Source organism: Microcaecilia unicolor, chromosome 2 (assembly GCF_901765095.1).
Source record: "Microcaecilia unicolor chromosome 2, aMicUni1.1, whole genome shotgun sequence".
In the NCBI taxonomy this organism is placed as follows: domain Eukaryota; kingdom Metazoa; phylum Chordata; class Amphibia; order Gymnophiona; family Siphonopidae; genus Microcaecilia; species Microcaecilia unicolor.
Window position 1 is genome coordinate 328,956,022 of NC_044032.1, and position 21,999 is coordinate 328,978,020.

Here is a 21,999-nt window from a genome sequence, read left to right on the forward strand (position 1 = left end):
CGATAACCACGTGAAGAAAACAACTAAGAAGATGTTCCACTCCATGTGGAAACTAAAAAGAGTAAAATCTTTCTTCCCAAGATATATCTTTCGCGACCTGGTACAGTCAATGGTACAAACCACCTGGACTATTGCAACGCACTCTACACCGGCTGTAAAGAACAAAACATCAAGAAACTTCAAACAGCCCAGAACACCGCAGCCAGACTCATATTTGGAAAAAAAAAATATGAAAGTGCAAAACCCTTAAGAGAGAAACTACACAGGCTCCCACTTAAAGAATGAACCACATTCAAGATCTGCACGATTGTTCATAAAATCCTCTACGGAGATGCCCCGACTTACATGCTAGACCTCGTTGACCTACCTCCCAGAAATGCTAAAAGATCTGCCCGCACATTTCTTAATTTACACTTCTCCAGCTGCAAAGGATTAAAATACAGAGTAGCACATGCTACCAGCTTTTCCTACATGAGCACACAGCTGTAGAATACACTACCAATAAATTTGAAAACAATCAACGAAATCACGGACTTTTGTAAATCTCTGAAAACCTATCTCTTCAACAAAGCCTACCACGAGAATCCATAGCTTAACTATAACACTTCACCACTCCACTCCTACTCTGAATGACGCCTTCTATAATTCTGCTCAGTTCTTCTCTGGTACCCTTGATCTCTTTGTAATACCAACTGTATCTTTTACCCTGGAATGGCAATGCCATAACAGGTCTTTGTAAACCACATTGAGCCTGCAAATAGGTGGAAAAATGTGGGATACAAGCAGTGGTGTGCTGGTAAATTTTTAACAACAGACTCTCTCCCCGGTGCACCTCGGCACCCCCCCATCCACCTCTGTGCCCCCCCCCCCCCAAATTGCAGAGCTGGCTATAGCGGGGGGGGGGGGGGGGGGAGGCAATGCATTACTCTCTCCAGGAAAAAATAATTAAATGATCCCAGGTTCCAATCTTTCATGTTTAATATGTGATAAAATGCCATAAATAAGTAAATAAATATAAACTTTTAACGTTCAGCACCTGATTCTCAAAGTCGACATATTCCAAACACTATAATGAAAATAAAATTATTTTTTTCTACCTTTGTTGTCTGGTGGCTTTGTTTCTCTGATCATGCTGGCCCAGTATCTGATTCTGCTGCTCTCTATCTGTTCCCTTGACTCCGTTTCCAGGGCTTCCTTTCCATTTATTTCTTTTCTTTCCTCCTTTCTTCTTCATTTCTGGTCCTCTGCAGACTTGACTGTACAGTGGATCCAGCTTCTGCCTATTTTCTCCATCCATGTGCAGTTTCTCTCCTCACTTCCTTTCCCCTCATCTAATCTCCTTCCTCTATCTTCCCTCCATGTCCAGCATTTCTTCTCTCTCCCTTCCCTCCCCTCCATCCATGTCCAAAATTTCTCTTGCCCTCCCCTCCATCCATGTCCTGAAACTCTCCTCTCTCCCCTGCCCCTCTCTAATCCATACCCAGCAATTCTCTTCTCTCCCCTGCCCCCCTCTACCCATCCATGCCCAGCAATTCTCTCCCCTGCCCCCCTCTACCCATGCATGCCCAGCAGTTCTTTCCCCTGCCCCCTTTACCCATGCATGCCCAGCAGTTCTCTCCCCTCTACCCATGCATGCCCAGCAATTCTCTCCCCTGCCCCCCTCTACCCATCCATGCCCAGCAATTCTCTTCCCTGCCCTCCTCTACCCATGCATGCCCAGCAATTCTCTCCCCTGCCCCCCTCTACCCATGCATGCCCAGCAATTCTCTCCCCTGCCCCCCTCTACCCATCCATGCCCAGCAATTCTCCTCCCTCCCCTGCCCTCCCGCTCCTATCCATGTCCAGCGATTCTCCGTCGCCCCCACCCTCCCCTCCCTCTCCCCATCCATCTTTTTGTATTACCTCCGTCGAAGCGCCACATTATTTATTTATTTGTTACATTTGTACCCCATATTTTCCCACCTATTTGCAGGCTCTGTCTCCAGCCTTCCCCTGCTCCCTGCTTGCTTCGTGATGATGTTCGAGCATTGTTCGTTCCCTCAGTCCCGCCTTCGCGGAAAAGGAAATGACGTCAGAATGATGTCAGAAGGTGGAACTAAGGGCACGAACTCGTCAGAAGCAAGCAGGGAAGGCTGGAGACGGGCAGCAGGGCTTTAAATAACGCGGCGCTTCACGGGGGTAATACAAACTGACGGATGGGAGCGGGAGGGGAGGGTGGGTGCGAAGGACATCGTTGGACATGTTTGGGAGCGGGAGGGGAGGTAAGCATGGCCTGTGATGGCGCCCTCCTGCCGTGCTTACCTCCTGTAATGGAGCCGGCTCGCAAGAGCTGTCAAAATTTAACAAGCGGCTCTTGCGAGCTGGAGCGAGCCGGCTCCAGCACGCCACTGGATACAAGTGCAATAAATAAATAAATGCCTGGAGGTTGGGGCTAATGGACAGATATTGGCTCAATGCTACCACAGATATTGTAGGCTCAAAATCCCCAACTCTTTTCCCCATCCATGAAGTGACTCTTCTCCCTCCTCTGGTGCAACAGTGTGTCTAGGGCAGTGAGTGCACTGCTGTGTGTGGGTCACATGACCTGAAGCTGTCATTGACCATTTTCTGCTTCCCCATCATACAGCTTTGCCTACATGGGAGCGGGGAGCCTTTGCTATTGGCAGCTTGTATGCAGGGCCGCACATGCCACCAATGTAATTAATACAATCAGAGTTGTCACTTCTTCTTCACAAGCACATAGATGGGCTCAATTTTTTACTACATATATTATTCTGTGCCAACAGCATATTGTGATACTGTTTATTGGTAATAAAATTTAAATTATACAAACATTGTTTATATCATCTTTCAAGACACCCAGATTTCTTTAGTTGTGTTCAAATTTTTTCTAGGATATATGCTATCACCACTGGCGAGAGGGAAATTTTTCTACAAGTGCTCGCTGTGAAGTTTGTAAGAAAGCCTGTGGCTCATCTGAAGTGCTATCGGGCATGAGATGTGAGTGGTGTGGTATTGTGGTATGTAAATTTTATCAACTATGTTTGATGTGAAAATGCAAACTTAAGTAAACACTACTTGTAATGAGTCTGTTATGTTTATATGATAAAATTATAAAAATTTGATTTATCTGACATTATTTCCCTTTTATTTAACAATTCTTTAGCTGAGGCAGTCATCCCAAATTGTTTCAAAAGAGCATCTGTATATCCCTTTCTTTAAAATGGTGCTCTAGATCCAAACTATCCTGAAAATTATTTCGCTATTTCCTCATTAGGGTTCCTTTCTAAAATTCTGAAAAAGTGGTTCTATTGCAATTACAAGATTTTCTTGAAACAGTCTGTTAGATACGTTTCTTTGGCTTTATACCTAAACATTCTACAGAAACCCTTTTAATTTTAGTATTTGATTGTCTTTAAGTGAGATTTGACAGAGGCACTGAATATCTCATGGTGATATTAGACATTTCTGCAACATTGACGTTGTTCACCATGGTATACGGACAAGCAGGCTGATAATTCTCACTATTGGGTTGTCGACCGCGATGGCCCAGGAGACCGGAAAAAAAAGAGAAAAAAACCGAAGAAGTCTCTGGAATGGTCCGTCGCACGGACTGAGTGCACTGCGCATGCGCGAACGGCTTCCCGTCCGTGACACGAGTGTGATTCCCTTAGTTCTTTTTGATCCGTGTCTTGAGCGACACGTCTTTTGTTAGACTGCGCTCTATTTCAGCTCAGGAGACTGCAATTCAAGGTTTACCGCTCCCCTTGTTTTTCTTTTTCTTCTTCGTAGTACTTTTTGACAAATTCTTTAAAAAAAGTAGTTTTTCCCCTTATTTTTAGTTTTTCTTCACCTTTTTAAGTTTCCTTCATTTTTCGTCGCAGCCGCCCTTTAGGCTGCTCAGCTGGATCAATATTTTTCACTTTTTGTGCCTTTTTCTTTGACACCATCGATTCTTTTAATTTCGCAGCCGCTGTTTTTCCGTCCATGTCATCGAGGACTCCCAGCGGCTTCAAGCGTTGTACTCGCTGCAACCACCTGGAGTATTGTGTTCAGTTCTGGAGGCCGTACCTTGCTAAGGATGTAAAAAAAATGGAAGTGGTGCAAAGAAAAGCTACGAGAATGGTATGGGGTTTGCGTTACAAGAGGTATGAGGAGAGACTTGCGGACCTGAACATGTATACCCTGGAGGAAAGGAGAAACAGGGGTGATATGATACAGACGTTCAAATATTTGAAAGGTATTAATCCGCAAACGAACCTTTTCCGGAGATGGGAGGGCGGTAGAACTAGAGGACATGATATGAGAGTGAAGGGGGGCAGACTCAAGAAAAATGTCAGGAAGTATTTTTTCACGGAGAGAATGGTAGATACTTGGAGTGCCCTCCCGCGGGAGGTGGTGGAGATGAAAACGGTAGCGGAATTCAAGCATGCGTGGGATAAACATAAAGGAATCCTGTGCAGAAGGAATGGATCCTCAGAAGCTTAGCTGAGATTGGGAGGCGGGGCTGGTGTTTGGGTGTTGGGGCTAGTTCTGGGCAAGACTTATACGGTCTGTGTCCTGAAAATGGGGCTAGTTCTGGGCAAGACTTCTATGGTCTGTGTCCTGAAAATGGCAGATACAAATCAAGGTAAGGTAAGGTATACACAAGAAGTAGCACATATGAGTTTATCTTGTTGGGCAGACTAAATATGTAGAGAAAAATTGAACTGAACCCCAAGAAGCCAGATTCTGCATACAGTGCAACAACACAGAAACAGTGATGCATGTCCCCTAGTACTGTGCAAAATATAAAGATAGGAGATGTAAATTTGAAAAAAAAAACTGTCAAATATCAATCACCACTTTATAAATTAACAAACAGAAATAAAACAAAAAATGGAAAATAAGATAACACCATTTTATTGGATTAATACATTTTTCGATTACCTTTCATAGGCCAAAACCTCCTTCCTCAGGTCAGTACAGTATACTGCTGTTTCGGTATCCTATCTTGACCTGAGGATGGGGGTTTTGGTTTCTAAAAGTTAGTCAAAAATGTATTAAAATTAATCCAATAAAAAGATCACTTTATTTTCATTTTCTATTACCACAGCTAGAATACTACGTTATCCTAAAGCAAATATATATATTTTTTCTACCTTTGTTGTCTCTGGTTTCTGCTTTCCTCATCTTTTCTTCTCTCTCTCTCCCTTCCATCCAGCATCTTCCTGCTTTCTCTGCGCCTTCCATCCACTGTCTGCCCTCTCTCTCTTTTCTATCTTGTGTCTGTCTGCTTTCCCTTCCTATTTCCATCCACTGCCTGCCCCTCCTTTCCCTTCCATTTAGTCTGTGCCCCCTCTCTCCTTTTTACATGATGCATTTCAGCATCTCCCCCGCTCTCCATCTTTTATCTCTTCTCTGTTCCCCATCCATATCTACATCCATCATCTGCTTTCCAGTATCTCCTGTCTCTGTTCCCCCACTGTGTCATCACCCCTTCCCCCCTTTGTTGCTGGCCCTGGGGTGGGAGTGCAGGAGAGAGGAAGAAAGAAGGGGGAGCATCTCTCCCTCTTCTCTCCCCTCCCTAGTCTCCCCTCTCTTATGCATCCCACCTTTCTCTCTCCCCTCCCCCCCCCCCCCCCCCCCCCCCCGGTGAGTCCAGCTTCCACCCCCCAGCTCTTCATCCTTGCTTTTGCTTCCTCCTTTCTCTTTGGTCCGACATTGCTTTCCCTCCTCTCTCCACCCTTTTACCCTTGCCCTGTGGACTGACATATTGCTCTCCCTCCTCTCCTCCACCCCCCTTTCTCCTTCCCCTGTGGTCTGGCATTGCTTTCTCCATCCTCTCCACCCCCTTCGGTCTGGTATCACATTGTCCACCCCTCTTTCCCTTTCCTTGTGATCTGAGATCGCGGTCCCTCCTCTCTTCACCTCCCTTTCCCCTTCTCCTTCCTCTGTGGTCTGCCATCGCTTTCCCTCCTCTCTCCACCCCTCTTCCCCTTCCGTCTGGCACTGCATCATCTTCTCGCCACCCCTGTTTCCCTTTCCATGTGGTCTGACACCGCTTTCCCTTCTCTCTCCACGCTCCACGCTCTGCAGGCTTCCAAGGTTCCAGGCCTGCCAGCAGCATCAGCAATGTAAGCGGTGCCTTTGGCCTTCCCCTTGAGTGGCAGTCATTCCAGCACTGTTCTTGAGTTGTACTCTGAGGCTTTGGGTGAAATAGATTCAGTCTCTGGGGGGACACTTTCTCCAATTGGGTTAGTTTTGCGCAAAGTATGTCAGGAATGAACCTCACTCTTAAGTCAGAGCATGTGGACTATGATCTCAGTTTCTCAAATTTACTGCTAATGCTCACTGTAGTACTTGCATTATGCCAAAGAGAGCTTCTTTCTGGAGTTCATATATTGTTATGCTTGTAAACTCTTTTTAATAAGCCCTATGTTACCCAAAACCTTGTGAAATATTCCCATATCCTCCTCCCACATATTCTTGGGCTCAGACTGTATTTCTTGATACTTGATCTTTTCTCTCTCTATACGATTCATCGAATAGTTGCTCTGGACTGACACCTTTATAATCAGTGCTGTTTTGGTGTTTCTTTCTTTCACCACTATGACCAATTTTCTGACACTCAATATTTTGTGTGTCAGAAGGGGAGATGTCCCAGGTGATCATAATCTCTTTATGTACATAAGTATTGCCATACTGGGACAGACTTGAAGGTCCATGAAGCCCAGCATCCTGTTTCCAACAGTGGCCAATCCAGGTTACAAGTATGGCAAGATCCCCCAAAAATAGAATACATTTTATGCTGCTTCTTCTAAAAATAAGCAGTGGATTTTCTCCAAGTCCATTTTAATAATGGTTTATGGACTTTGAATAACTTTCTGTTGTCAGCAAATTTAATTACCTCACTAGTTACTCCCATCTCTAGATTATTTATAAATATGTTAAAAAGCAGCGATCCCAGCACAGATCCAAGGAGAACCCTACTATCTACTCTTCTTCATTGGGAATACTAACCAATTAACCCTGTTTTCTATCTTTTAACCAGTTTTTAATCCACAATAGGACACTACCTCCTATCCCATGACTCTCCAATTTCCGCTGGAGTCTTTCATGAGGTCCTTTGTCAAGCGCATTTTCAGAATCTAGATACACAACATCGACTGACTCACCTTTATCCACATGTTTGTTCACCCCTTCAAAGAAATGTAATAGATAGGTGAGGCAAGATTTCCCTTCACTAAATCCATGCTGGCTTTGTCTCATTAATCCATGCTTTTGAATATGCTCTGTAATTTTGTTCTTTATAATAGTCTCTACCATTTTGCCCGGCACTGAAGTCAAGCTCAGTGGTCTATAATTTCCCGGATTTCCTCTGGAACCTTTTCAAAAAATCGGCATTACATTGGCCACCCTCCAATCTTCCAGTACCATGCTTGATTTTAAAGATAAATTACACATTACTAACAATAGTACTGCAAGTTCATTTTTGAATTCTATCAGTACTCTGGGATGAATACCATCCGGTCTAGGAGATTTGCTACTTTTTAATTTGTCAAATTGCGTCATTACATCCTCCGGGTTTATAAAGGTTTCATTCACCGGTATCTCTCCCAAATCTTCCTCGGTGAAGAAACCTACCCAGGCCTCCTTCTCCTCTTTTCCTGCTATCACCGAAGAGGAAACCGCCCATCTCCTCTCCATCTCGAAATCCACCACCTGTTCCTCAGACCCCATCCCCACCAACTTACTTTTCACCATCACTCCTACTATCACCCCCACCATCTGTCATATCCTCAACCTCTCTCTCTCCACTGCAACTGTCCCGGACACCTTCAAGCATGCTATGGTCACACCACTCCTCAAAAAACCATCACTTGACCCTACCTGTCCCTCCAACTACCGCCCCATTTCCCTCCTACCCTTCCTCTCCAAGATACTTGAACGCGCCATTCACAGCCGCTGCATTGATTTTCTCTCCACTCATGCCATCCTCGATCCGCTCCAATCCGGCTTTCGCCCCCTACACTCGACAGAAACGGCACTATCTAAGGTCTGCAATGACCTGTTCCTCGCCAAATCCAAAGATCACTACTCCATCCTCATCCTCCTCGACCTATCCGCCGCTTTCGACACTGTCAATCACAACCTACTTCTTGACACACTGTCCTCCTTTGGGTTCCAGGGCTCTGTCCTCTCCTGGTTCTCCTCCTATCTCTCCCACCGTACCTTCAGAGTACACTCTCATGGTTCGTCCTCCTCCCCTATCCCGCTCTCTGTTGGAGTTCCTCAAGGCTCTGTCCTTGGGCCCCTTCTTTTCTCAATCTACACCTCTTCCTTAGGCTCCCTGATCTCTTCTCATGGTTTCCACTATCATCTTTATGCTGACGACACCCAGCTTTATCTCTCCACACCAGAAATCACTGCGGAAACCCAGGCCAAGGTATCGGCCTGCTTATCCGACATTGCTGCCTGGATGTCCAACCGCCACCTGAAACTGAACATGGCCAAGACGGAACTTATTGTTTTCCCACCCAAACCCACTTCTCCTCTCCCTTCACTCTCTATCTCAGTTGATAACACCCTCATCTGCCCGCAACCTCGGTGTCATCTTCGACTCCTCCCTCTCCTTCTCTGCGCATATCCAGCAGATAGCCAAGACCTGTCGCTTCTTCCTCTATAACATTAGCAAAATTCGCCCCTTCCTCTCCGAGCACACCACCCGAACTCTCATCCACTCTCTCATTACCTCTTGCCTTGACTACTGCAACCTACTCCTCACCGGCCTCCCACTTAGCCATCTATCCCCCCTTCAGTCCATTCAGAACTCTGCCGCACGTCTTATCTTCCGCCTTAACCGATATAATCATATCACCCCTCTCCTCAAGTCACTTCACTGGCTTCCGATCAGATACCGAATACAGTTCAAGCTTCTCCTACTCACCTACAAATGCACTCGATCTGCAGCCCCTCCTTACCTCTCTACCCTCATCTCCCCTTACGTCCCTACCCGTAACCTCCACTCTCAAGACAAATCCCTCCTTTCAGTACCCTTCTCCACCACCGCCAACTCTAGGCTTCGCCCTTTCTGCCTCGCCTCACCCCATGCTTGGAACAAACTCCCTGAGCCCATACGCCGGGCCCCCTCCCTACCCATCTTCAAATCATTGCTCAAAGCCCACCTCTTCAATGTCGCCTTCGGCACCTAATCACTTCATCTCTTCTCAGGAAATCTCATCTACCCCAACTTGACATTTCGTATTTTAGAATGTAAGCTCTTCTGAGCAGGGGCCGTCCTTATTCGTTAATTTGTACAGCGCTGCGTAACCCTTGTAGCGCTCTAGAAATGTTAAGTAGTAGTAGTAGTAGACCGAAGCAAAGGATTCATTTAATCTCTCTGCTATGGCTTTGTCTTCCCTGAGTGCCCATTTTACCTCTCCATCATGTGGAGGGGCATAATCGAACGTCGCCAGCCAAAAGATTGCCGGCGATCTATGTTGGTGGCGGTGCTACAGCTGGCCGGAACCGTATTATCGAAAAAGATGGCCGGCCATCTTTTTTTTTGATAATACGGTTTAGCCCGGCCAAATGCCTTGGAGTTCGCTGGGTTTGAGATGGCCGGGTTTGTTTTTCAGCGATAATGGAAAAAAATGCCGGCCATCTCCAACCCGGCAAAATCCAAGGCATTTGGTCGTGGGAGGAGCCAGCATTTGTAGCGCACTGGTCCCCCTGACATGCCAGGACACCAGCTGGGCACCCTAGGGGTCAGTGCGGTGGACTTCAGAAAAACCTCCCACATGCATAGCTCCCTTACTTTGGGTGCTGAGCCCCCCAACCCCCCTCCCTCCAAAACCCACTACCCACAAATGTACAACACTACCAAAGCTCTTAGGGGTGAAGGGGGCAACTACATGTGGGTACAGTGGGTTTTGGAAGGCTTCCATTACCAGCACAAGTGTTACAGGTAGGGGGGGGGGGCCTGGGTCCACCTGCCTTAAGTGCACTGCAGTACCCACTAAAAGTGCTCCAGGGACCTGCATACACGCAGACCTCTAGGACTTGTTGCTGCTGTATAACCTTGGCACACCAGTTGACACCTGAAGACTAATCTCTTTGAAAAAGTCCTTTATTTGAATAAGCAAGTTTACTCACAGTTAAGTGCAGATCAGAGGTTGTGCCCCACTGGCAAAGGGTCTCCCTGGTAATGAGATTAGCAGTAGGTCAGAGCTGGCAGAATGGTGTACAATGCCCTCTTTCAGCCACATTCAAGGTAATAAAGTTCTCTAACGTGGCTAACACATGAAAGGGATCTAAAACTGACTTACAAAAATGGCCACTACCTCATGGACTACCGGAAACAAAACAGGACACACTCTGACCCAGTTAACAGGGGGGAAAAGCACCATGGGAGTAGAGCCCAGTACCCTACACCCACCACAATGCATTGCTGATGTGACTCTGCAGGGCACCTAACAGAAAAGGTGTCACACTCACCCGAGAGCCACATCGCAACCAGGGAAAGACTGTCGGAGAATACAACACATTCTGCTGTCATGGAGGTGGGTACGGCATTTGAGGCTGGCATACAGGCTTGCAAAAAAGGTTTTTATTTTTATTTTTATAGTATGGGAGGGGGTTGGTGACCACTGGGGGAGTATGGGGAGGTCATCCCCCGTTCCCTCCAGTGGTCATCTGGTCATTTGGGGCACCTTTTTGAGGCTTGGTCGTGAAAATAAAAGGACCAAGTAAACCCGGTGATATACTGCTTTTCGCCGTTTTTTTTCCATTATCGCTGAAAGCCGGCCATCTGGTAGCCATGCCCATGTCCGCCCTTGTCCCGCCTTCGCTTCGCCGCCGACACGCCCCTTTGCACTTTAGCCGGCGACGCGACGGGAAAGCGGCGATGTTGCCAAAAAAGCGGCTTTCGATTATACTGATTTGGCCGCTTTTCCGAGATCGCCGGCCATCTCCCGATTTATGTCGGAAAATGGCCGGCGATCACTTTTGAAAATGAGCTGGCTAGTAGCCCAACCAATTCTTTTGCTGGCTTCTTGCTTTTAATATGCCTAAAAAAAACGTTTTACTATATGTTTTTGCCTCTAGTGCAATCTTTTTTTCAAAGTCATTCTTTGCCTTCCTTATCAGCACTTTGCATTTGACTTGACATTCCTTATGCTGTTTCTTATTATTTTCAGTTGGTTCCTTCCATTTTCTAAAGGATTTTCTTTTAGCTCTAATAGCTTCTTTCACCTCACTTTTAACCATGCTGGCTGTCATTTGGTCTGTCTTCCTCCTTTTTAAATACTCGGAATATATTTGGCCTGGGCTTCCAGGATGGTATTTTTGAACAGCATCTATGCCTCTACCTCTCTGATCCAACCTATGGATCAAGGCATAATAGCCAATTTCAAACAACATTATCGGGCTCTTATGCTACGTCGTCTTATGAGTGTTATGGATGACCAGACTGGCAAGGATAAATGTGCTGTTGAACTTGCTCGTAATCTATCACTGTTGGATTCCCTACATATGCAGAAAGAAGCCTGGAATCATGTTACACAGGCAACCATTGTGAACTGCTACAAGCGGGCAAGCTTTGTTAAGGATGTGGAGAGGGACGAAACAGATGCAGCTGTTGCAAACGTGTCAGATGAATAGGCTATTGACATCCCAGCCGGTGTTACTGAAGAGGAGTTTCATCATCAGCCATTGCCTGCGTGTAGGCGCATATCTGGACATCAATGCTGTCGTCAGCTGTTTGTAGATCGTAATCAACAGCTACGTAGTGATGAAACTCCTCTTCAGTAACACCGGCTGGGATGTCAATAGCCTGTTCATCTGACGCGTTTGCAACAGCTGCATCTGTTTCGTCCCTCTCCACATCCTTAACAAAGCTTGCCCGATAATGTTGTTTGAAATTGGCTATTATGCCTTGATCCATAGGTTGGATCAGAGAGGTAGTGTTTGGTGGCAGCCTGACATCATCACTGTGTGCAGCACAATTATCCCAAAGCTACAAAATCTGATGCTTTTGTGCCCACATTCTAGTGTCTAACTTCTTTAGCCACTGCTTCCAAATTTCCCCAGTCATCCATAATTTGCTTTAGCCTTGTATGACACAGGAAGTCGCTTAACATTCTTGAAGCAACGGGGCTGTTTGCTCTTTCCAATGACAAGTGGTTCCAACTTCTCACTCCCATCCATATTGCAGCAAAGGAGGATCGTCAGACGTTTTACTTCCTGTAGTTTCGGCTTGTTTGAATGCAAGTGTTCCATTGGGAATTGCTCGCCAGTAGAGACCATTTTCGTCAGCATTGAAAACGTCACGCGGTGCAAACTCGTTCAAGATGGTAGGAAGAACTGAAAGAACCCAATTTTCAGCACCAAAGTCATCAGCGTCTTGTTTTTCACCATGCTGTTTCTTGAATTTTATGTTATTCCTCTCCTTCCATCTTTCCAACCATCCAACAGTGGCTTTGAATTCAGTTAGTCCAAGACTTTCAGCTAGCTGATTAGCTTTCTCCATAAGCAGTGGACCACTGACAGGAAACTATCTGCTCCTGACTCGAGAAAACCACCAAAGAAGAGCATCTTCTACCTCCTCAGCTTTTCCCGCCCGTTTTCGTTTCCTGTGTGGATTTGTATTGTTTTGCCAGTCTTCCAGAAGCTGGTCTTTATGCTTCAAGACACGTGAAATTTGACTGGGATTGACACCATATACTTTAGTAATAGATGCTTGACTTTGTTTGTTTTCTAATTTTTTAAGAACTTCTACTCGTTCAGCCAGTGTTAAAGTCTTTCAGTTGCGCGACGATGACGACTCCAGTTTACACTCTAACAACATTCTTTCGCTTATTCTGCCTGTGGCAGTTAACCAACAAGATTTCAAATTTACCGCCCCTTTGTCACTTGCCAATCGGCTTCCATATTCCGAGCGTGTGCTTATGCAGAGTCTTTCCTGCAGAGGAGCCGTCTTAAACCATGCATATAAGTGAATCTTGCACTTATCAGTGGTGCGCTAAACCGAAGTTTGTCCCCATAGAAATTGATGGTGCCAAAAACGGGACCGAAGTACGGCATGCAGTTAAACAGAGCAAGTGCTTATCTGATGTAACATAACATAGTAACATAGTAGATGACGGCAGAAAAAGACCTGCATGGTCCATCCAGTCTGCCCAACAAGATAAATTCATATGTGTATACCCTACCTTGATTTGTACCTGTCTTTTCAGGGCACAGACCGTATAAGTCTGCCCAGCAGGATTCCCCGCCTCCCAACCACCAGTCCCGCCTCCCATCACCGGCTCTAGCACAGACCGTATAAGTCTGCCCTCCACTGTCCTCGCCTCCCAACCACCAACCCCTCTTCCCCCCCACCTGCTTCGCCACCCAATTTCGGCTAAGCTTCTGAGGAACCATTCCTTCTGCACAGGATTCCTTTATGTATATCCCACGCATATTTGAATTCCATTACCGTTTTCATCTCCACCACCTCCCGCGGGAGGGCTTTCCAAGCATCCAGCACCCTCTCTGTGAAAAAATACTTCCTGACATCTCTCCTGAGTCTGCCCTCCTTCAATCTCATTTCATGTCCTCTCGTTCTACCGCCTTCCCATCTCCGGAAAAGATTTGTTTGCGGATTAATATCTTTCAAATATTTGAACGTCTGTATCATATCACCCCTGTTCCTCCTTTCCTCTAGGGTTTACATGTTCAGGTCAGCAAGTCTCTCTTCATACGTCTTGGAACGCAATTCCCATACCATTCTCGTAGCTTTTCTTTGCACCGCCTCCATTTTTTTAACATCCTTCGCAAGGTACGGCCTCCAAAACTGAACACAATTCTCCAGGTGGGGCCTCACCAACGACTTGTACAGGGGCATCAACACTTCCTTTCTTCTGCTGATCACACCTCTCTCTATACAGCCTAGCAACCTTCTCGCTATGGCCAGCGCCTTGTCACATTGTTTCGTCGCCTTCAGATCCTCGGATACTATCACCCCAAGATCCCTCTCCCCCTCAGTACCTATCAGACTCTCACCACCTAACACATAAGTCTCTCATGGGTTTCTACTCTCTAAGTGCATCACTTTGCATTTCTTCGCATTGAATTTTAATTGCCAAACCATAGACTATTCTTCTAGCTTCCTCAGATCCTTTTTCATGCTTTCCACTCCCTCTCGGGTGTCCACTCTGTTGCAAATCTTAGTATCATCCGCAAATAGACAAACTTTACCTTCTAACCCTTCGGCAATGTCACAAATATATTGAACAGAATCGGCCCCAGCACCGATCCCTGAGGCACTCCACTGCTCACCTTTCCCTCCTCCGAGCGAACTCCATTTACCACCACCCTCTGTCGTCTGTCCGTCAACCAGTTCCTAATCCAGTTCACCACTTCGGGACCTATCTTCAGCCCATCGAGTTTATTTAAGAGCCTCCTGTGGAGAACCGTGTCAAAAGCTTTGCTAAAATCTAAGTAGATTACGTCAATAGCACGTCGATGATTCAGTTCTCCAGTTACCCAATCAAAGAATTCAATGAGATTCGTTTGGCACGATTTCCCTCAGGTAAAACCATGTTGTCTCGGATCTTGCAACTTATTGGCTTCCAGGAAATTCACTATCCTTTCCTTCAGCATCACTTCCATTACTTTTCCAATAACTGAAGTGAGGCTTACCGGCCTGTAGTTTCCAGCTTCTTCCCTATCACCACTTTTGTGAAGAGGGACCACATCCGCCGTTCTCCAATCCCTCAGAACCTCTCCCATCTCCCATCTCCAAGGATTTATTAAACAAATCTTTAAGAGGACCCGCCAGAACCTCTCTGAGCTCCCTCAATATTCTGGGGTAGATCCCGTCCGGTCCCGTGGCTTTGTCCACCTTTAGCTTTCCTAGTTGTTGATACACACTCTCTTCCGTGAATGGTGCTCTATCCACTCCATTCTCAGGTGTACTTTTGCCAGTCCCTTGTGGTCCTTCTCCAGGATTTTCTTCAGTGACAACAGAACAAAAATATCTATTTAGCAAATTGGCTTTTTCTTCATCACTATCTACATAGCATTTCGCTGTATCTTTTAGTCTCACAATTCCCTTTTTAGTCATTCTCCTTTCACTAATATACCTGAAGAAATTTTTGTTGCTCCTCCTTACATTTCTAGCCATTTGTTCTTCCGCTTGCGCCTTCGCCAGACATACCTCTCTCTTGGCTTCTTTCAGTTTCATCCGGTATTCCTCCCTGTGTTCCTCTTCTTGAGATTTTCTATATTTCTGGAACGCCAACTCTTAAGCCTTTATTTTCTCAGCCACTTGCTTGGCGAACCATATCGGTTTCCTTTTTTTCTTGCTTTTATTTACTGTCCTTACATAAAGATCTGTGGCCCTATTTATTACTTCTTTCAGCCTGGACCACTGTCCTTCCACTTCTTATACGTCCTCCCAGCCCATCAGCTCCTTCCTCAGGTATTCCCCCATTTTACTAAAGTCAGCACGCTTGAAATCCAGGACTTTGAATTTAGAGTGGCTGCCCTCCACTTCAGCTGTCATATCAAACCAAACTGTTTGATGGTCGCTGCTTCCCAGGTGTGCACCCACTCGGACATTTGACACACTATCCCCATTTGTGAGAACCAGATCCAGCGTCGCTCCCTCCCTCGTGGGTTCCGTTACAATTTGTCTGAGCAGAGCACTTTGGAAAGCATCCACGATCTCTCTACTTCTTTCCGATTTCGCAGACGGAACCTTCCAATCTACATCCGGCAGATTGAAATCTCCCATTAACAGAACCTCTTTTTTGTTTCCTAATTTTTGAATATCTGTGATCAGATCTTTATCTAGTAACTCTAATTGTGTTGGAGGTCTGTAGACAACACCCACGTGTACAGAGGTTCTATCCTCTCTCTTTTTAAGGTGATCCATATCGCTTCTTCCTTTCCCCAGGTCCCTGTCATTTCATTCGCCATGATATCATTCTTCACATACAGAGCTACTCCTCCACCTTTACGACCCTCTCTATCCTTCCTAAATAGATTATAGCCTGGTATGTTTGCATCCCATTCATGGGAACCATTGAGCCACGTCTCCGTGATTGCAACAACGTCTAAGTCTGCCTCCAACATCAGGGCTTGAAGGTCATGAACTTTATTGCTTAGACTACGAGCATTTGTGGCCATTGGTTTCCATCTATATTTCCTGGTATGTGTTTCAACATTAGTGATTTGGGGGTGTCTTTTCACTTTGGGTACCTTCATATCTTTTTGTTCCAACTTTATTGCTTTTTCCTCTGCCTCAGTTCTATTTTCAGGAGCATCACAGTGCTGTAATGGAGCAAATCAATTCTTTAGTGGCAACACTTGTGCACATGACGAAGTCTGCCTGAGCCTACTGTGAACCATCTGTTCTTATGTGGTTTTATTCTTTGAGGCAGTGGTGAGAAGTTATTATTCTGTGCAGTCTTAGAAGCTGTTTTAATTGCATCCAATTCTTGTATTACTTTACTGAGCTCTTGTTTTAAACTAGATAGCTGAAGACAGATAGGACAAGCTTCAAGTCTCCAGATGATTGGCCTTGAAACTAAAGCACCACAATTATTGCAGAGAATAAAAGTCATCCTGATTGGTTGAAATGGGTATGAACAGGTGTACTATGTTGGGGCTAACAGTCTGCAACACTGCCTGTGTATGATTGAGGAGTAAAGTTAATGAGGTTTGGTTTGTCTATAAATGAGTGGAAAACCCTGGGGTGGGTGGGATTATAAGTCCCAGTGTGTCAGCTAAATTCTGTTATCAAGGAAATTCTCTAGATGGGACCAGAAATGGTACAGTCTGATCAAAGAATTTTCAATTGATTTAACTTTCAAAATTGCCCTAGAATATAACTTTCCTTTTGTAAATAAATCTAAAAATTCCCAATAATTATAGCAGTTTCAGCAATGTAAAATTCAACTTTAGAGCCACAGTGCAATGTAGTGCAGTTTGAACAGCCTGTCCTCTCTATCAGAGAGGAAAAGAAAGAGGTTTCACAGGGCAAATTAATTAATTAAGCAATAAGCATTAAATTAAAGAGAATATCAGGTATCTCACCTATAGCCAGAAAGTTGAGAAGTTTGGAATTTAAAAGGTCAGAATTTATTTTACTTTGCAGGAGTTTGGTTCAGGTCCAGCACCTGGAAAGTTACAAACAAGTCTTAAATGGAGTGCACTGTGTTTTTATTGAAATCAGAATGAAGAAGTACAAAACACATGTTCCAAATTTGCAGCATTCCATTAATAACAATGAAAATACCATACGAAGGAACCAAATACACAATATTTTCTGTCTTATAAAATACTAACTAAAATCCCAATAGTTAACCATTGAAGGGTGGGAGATGGACAGACTCTTTCATCCCTTCGTTAAACAAATCAGAAAAATTAAATCACTCCCAAGTACCTTTCCTTGCCTCCCCAAACCCCCTCCTCCTCCTCATCTTGCTGCAACCATAAATACACTAGTATATCAATAGCTTCAGGAGTTTCAAAATGGGACCATATCTTCTGATATTTTTTCTATTCTGCTTGTTTCCCTTGCCACGCATGTATTCTTTCTATTTTCAGTAAATCAAAAGCACTGTTTTTCCATTGTGTAAACTTAGGAGCATCTGGGGATCTTGTCAGAATACACTTTCATGCCAGCAGAAATAGTTTCCAGAGCAAAATGACTTTGCTGCTTTTAAATGTTTCTAGCACCTGATTTTCAAGAAATAAAGATAGTCATGGATATAAAGGTAACTATTTAACAAGTCGTGTTAGAAATGTGACTATAGACTCCCAAAATGTTCTAATACTATCACATTTCCCAAATAAATGTGCTAGAGTTGCATTGTATTCCCTGTTATGGAACGTATATATTTCAAAGTCCACATGGTGATTCATAAAATTATCTACGAAGAATCCCCAGCCCACATGTACAATCTGATCGACCTTCCAACCAGGAATCACTTTAGATCTTCTCGAACTTATCTAAACTTACATTTTCCCAACTGTAAAGGAACCAAGTACAAAACATATTATGCATCCAATTTCTCCATTTTGGGCAGCAAGCTCTGGAATGCCCTTACCAAGATCGATTTGAATAGTCAATAACCATTTACCCTTCCGGAAGCTTCTAAAAACTCACCTTTTCAAGCAAGCCTACACAAATGACTTAAATTAGGAATCCTTCTGAATTATCCAGATATGATTATATGACAGAACTTGTAATATGCTTCCTCATTTATCCTTTTGAATTCATCCCTCTCCCAACCATCAAGTTTTCATTCTTCTTTAATTTACAACACACTAATCCCAATTTACACACTCTTCCCACTTCCTCTACCACCTTCCTCTCTTACCCTTCTTATACCCACTTTTATTGTTCACCTCTTTATTTACTATATTTAGCTGTTCTATCCTTTTTGTGTTTTCTTGTAAACCTATTATATATTATGTAAGCAGCATCGAGCCTGCTAATAAGTGGGAAAGCGTGGGGTATAAATGTTACAATATAATACAATACATTTCTTTTTCTTTTTTTGTAATTTTTTATTGAAAGCAAGAGAACAAGTCAAATTCACTTACACCATATCATAACCTGCCACTACATTCCAGAAAGAATTGACATGCATATTACGAACCCCTCCCTGGACCCCGTCCCTCCCCTTCCTCCCTATCCCGGTGGTAGTTGTTCTTGATCATGCATCTGTTCATATAACTGCCAGATTTTAGTGAAAGTCATCATGGAGCCTCTCCGTATCGCTGTTAATTTCGACATTTGGTGTAGGCAGTCAATTTTCTGTGTCACCATACGCATTTCTGGCGGTTCTAATTGCTTCTACGCGCGTGCAAGTGCTAATTTCATCGCAACAAAGTACTGGGTTGCCAGCCTGTGGCGCCAGCTTGGTATTGAAGCAGGCCGGAAATGGAGAAGACAGTGCTCTGCCCCAGTCTGCTGCAATACTGTATTAACCAAGTCCACAACTTTAGTCCAGTATATTTTCACTTTGGGACACTCCCACCAGATATGGAAAAACGTCCCCCTGTGGCCACACTCCCGCCAACATTGCCCAGAAATTCCCAGGTACATCTTTTGCAACCTTTCAGGGGTGTAATCTTTCAGGGGTGTAATACCACCAGTATAACATTTTATACCCATTTTCATTTACAGTTTGCACTAGAGAAGGTTTAAGCAAGTATTTGTAATTCCTAGACCATATCGTTCTAGTATATGTAGTCTGTAGTACCTCCTCCCACTTTGCATGATATATTGCCTGAGGGTCAGTGCGTCCCACTAATGCCAAGTAAATACGAGATATTCTTCCTTTCCCTCCCCCTCCAGCCAGTGCTACCTCCAGGGCCGTTTCCGCTAACTCTAATTCATCCCACGCCCGCCGCTTAAGAAAGCTGCATAGGCAACAATAGAACACCAAGTCCCTTGCCCTCAGTCCATATTCCTCCTGCAGATCTTCAAAGCTGATCATCTCCCCGTTATTCCATACTTGTCCTAGTGTACGTAGTCCCACCCTCGCCCTCGCATTATATACCCTTTCTGACCTACCCAGAGGAAAACCCTCCACCCCAGTTATTGCCGTTTTGCGGAAATATCTCCTCTCAGGAAACATACGTCTCCGTATTTGATACCACGTGGAGAGAGGCTGTTTTAGCCCAATGGGCACCCTCTTAATTATAGGCAACAGCTCCTCACCCGTAACCCACAATATATCCTCTATCTCTCGCCTCCCCGGCCATGCCCTCGCCCAGTGCAGCCATTTTTTAGACGCTCCTGGTACCCACTCTGCTAAGACCCTAAGCTGTGCTGCTTGATAGTAAAGAGAGAAATTGGGGACTCCCATACCACCCCGTTCCCATGGTTGATACATCATTGCACGCCGAACTCGGGGCGTACGTTTCCTCCATATGTATGCAAATACAATGCATTTCAAACAATTCTCCATCCAATCTATTAACACCACTTTATGTTTCAACAAATTTTTATTGATGATGTAACAAAAGAATCAGTTGTCTTCTTCAATATACAAAACAACGAACTTTGTAAATACAACCATCTGAGAGTATACAAGAGAATATTATACCATCAAATTTATATAATCAAGCACCCCTTCTCCCCTCCCAACCCCCTATCTGATCCCTCCGACATATAGTCTGATTATACAGGATTTTAAGATAATACTCTTACTACATAACATTTGTCACATATAACTTTTCTTACATATCAAACTGCTTCTGCAGTCATCCAAGGGACTCCGGGTAACCATTTTAAACACTGCTTATCAATCATTGACCATTTTTTATATACCTTCTTACATCCTTTCCCTCCCTCCCTCTCCCCTCCCCCTATTCCATCTATTCATGAGGCAGCATCTCACATCATACACAAAAAAATAAATAAATAAAAATTAATTAATTAATTTAAAAAAGAAAAAATAGGGGGGGGGGGGGGGAGAGAACACGGAGAGGAGGGCCTCCCTCAACCAGTACCTATACATGTATGTTATATATTCTGAATGCCTTTTTTCTTACTGCCATAGAGCATCCCCACCCTGTCTCTCTGATCCTTACATGGAGTTTAAAAGCAGACTCCTAGCACTGTGCGGGAGAGATTCAATATATGCATCCCACACTGCGTGGAATAATTTTAATCGTTTGGGCATGTGCTTGGCATATTGACACTCTAGTAGCATCAAAGCATGCAATTTATTTTTCCAGGTCCAAAAAGATGGTGCCTCATCCCCTACCCAAACCCCTAAGATCACTTTTTTCCCCCAAATCCCCGCTTTCCTAAAACAAAGTATGTGCTCTATTACGTATATGAAGTGCTTCATACTTATCCAGCAACACTGCTTCCAGGGTAAGTGAGACCACCCTCCCCAACAATTTCCCTACATAACCAATCACTGCCTTCCAGAACAACTGAGTCTTTGGGCATTCCCAAAAGGAGTGGAAAAAAGGTATTGTGTCCCTGCTTGCATTTCTGACATACTGGGGTCTCTACCGCTCCTATTTTAAATAATCGATCCTGCGTAAAGTATGCCCTATGTAAGATTCGGAATTGGCATTCTCTCAAGACTGCGTTTACCAAGATTTCGGGAATTCTCTTTATTAGTGTTAGTGGCTCTATATCCCTCCCTACATTCCCTATATCTTGTCCCCATTTCATACAAACTCCCTCAAATGTCCTATCTTGGGAGTTCAGCTGTATTGCTTTATGCAACCCTGATATTGAAATCCCCCCTTCCCGGAATCTCTCAAAGAACGCCTGAACCTTCTTACCCAAGGATGGAGTCAACACACTCCTCTCCAGTGAGGCTACATAATGCCTCAATTGTATATATGCCATTCGATCTCTCTGTTCTACTTTCCCGGCCACTGAGAGGGCCTCCCAGGATTGCAACCTACCCTCTGCATCTAACACATGCTGTAACAACAATATCCCTTTTGCGGCCCATCTAGTGAAACTAGCATTATCGTTCCCTGGTAGGAAGTGCATATTGCCCCTAATCGGAAGCTGTTCCGAAACCTCACCCCAACTTCCCAGCAGCGAGGTCAAGAATCTCCAAGTTTGGCAAAACAATCTCAGCACCACACTCTTCCGCAATCCCTCTGGGAGCATTTTTTGTGTACAATGTAGTAAAGAATTTACATGCCAAGGGGAATAATATGCCGCCTCATACCTTCTGGGAGTATAGTTATGTTCCTCCAGGACCCAGTCTCCCAGATGTTTAAGTAAACACGCATAATTATATAGCGAGAGGTCTGGGACTCCAATCCCTCCATACTTTCATTACCCTAATAGATGTTTAAACTGCATTCTCGGTTTCCTACCCCCCCCCCCCCCCCCCCAGCAGAAGAAGGATATCATCCTCTGCAAACTCTTGAGGTCTCGTTTCAATAATTGGTAACAATTGTATAATGTATAGCCATTTCGGAAATAATACCATATTAAATAACTGGATCCTACCATAAGTCGAGAGAGGAAAATTT

General features: G+C 44.5%; 1 protein-coding gene across 1 annotated transcript in view; it reads left to right on the forward strand.

Annotated features, from left to right (window-relative positions):
- The window catches only part of DGKQ (diacylglycerol kinase theta), a 679,503-nt gene that overhangs the window by 105,841 nt on the left and 551,663 nt on the right, over positions 1–21,999 (forward strand). Inside the window, 1 exon segment of the mRNA XM_030192090.1 lies at positions 2,895–3,020. Within this exon segment, the coding sequence (XP_030047950.1) occupies positions 2,895–3,020 (126 nt within the window).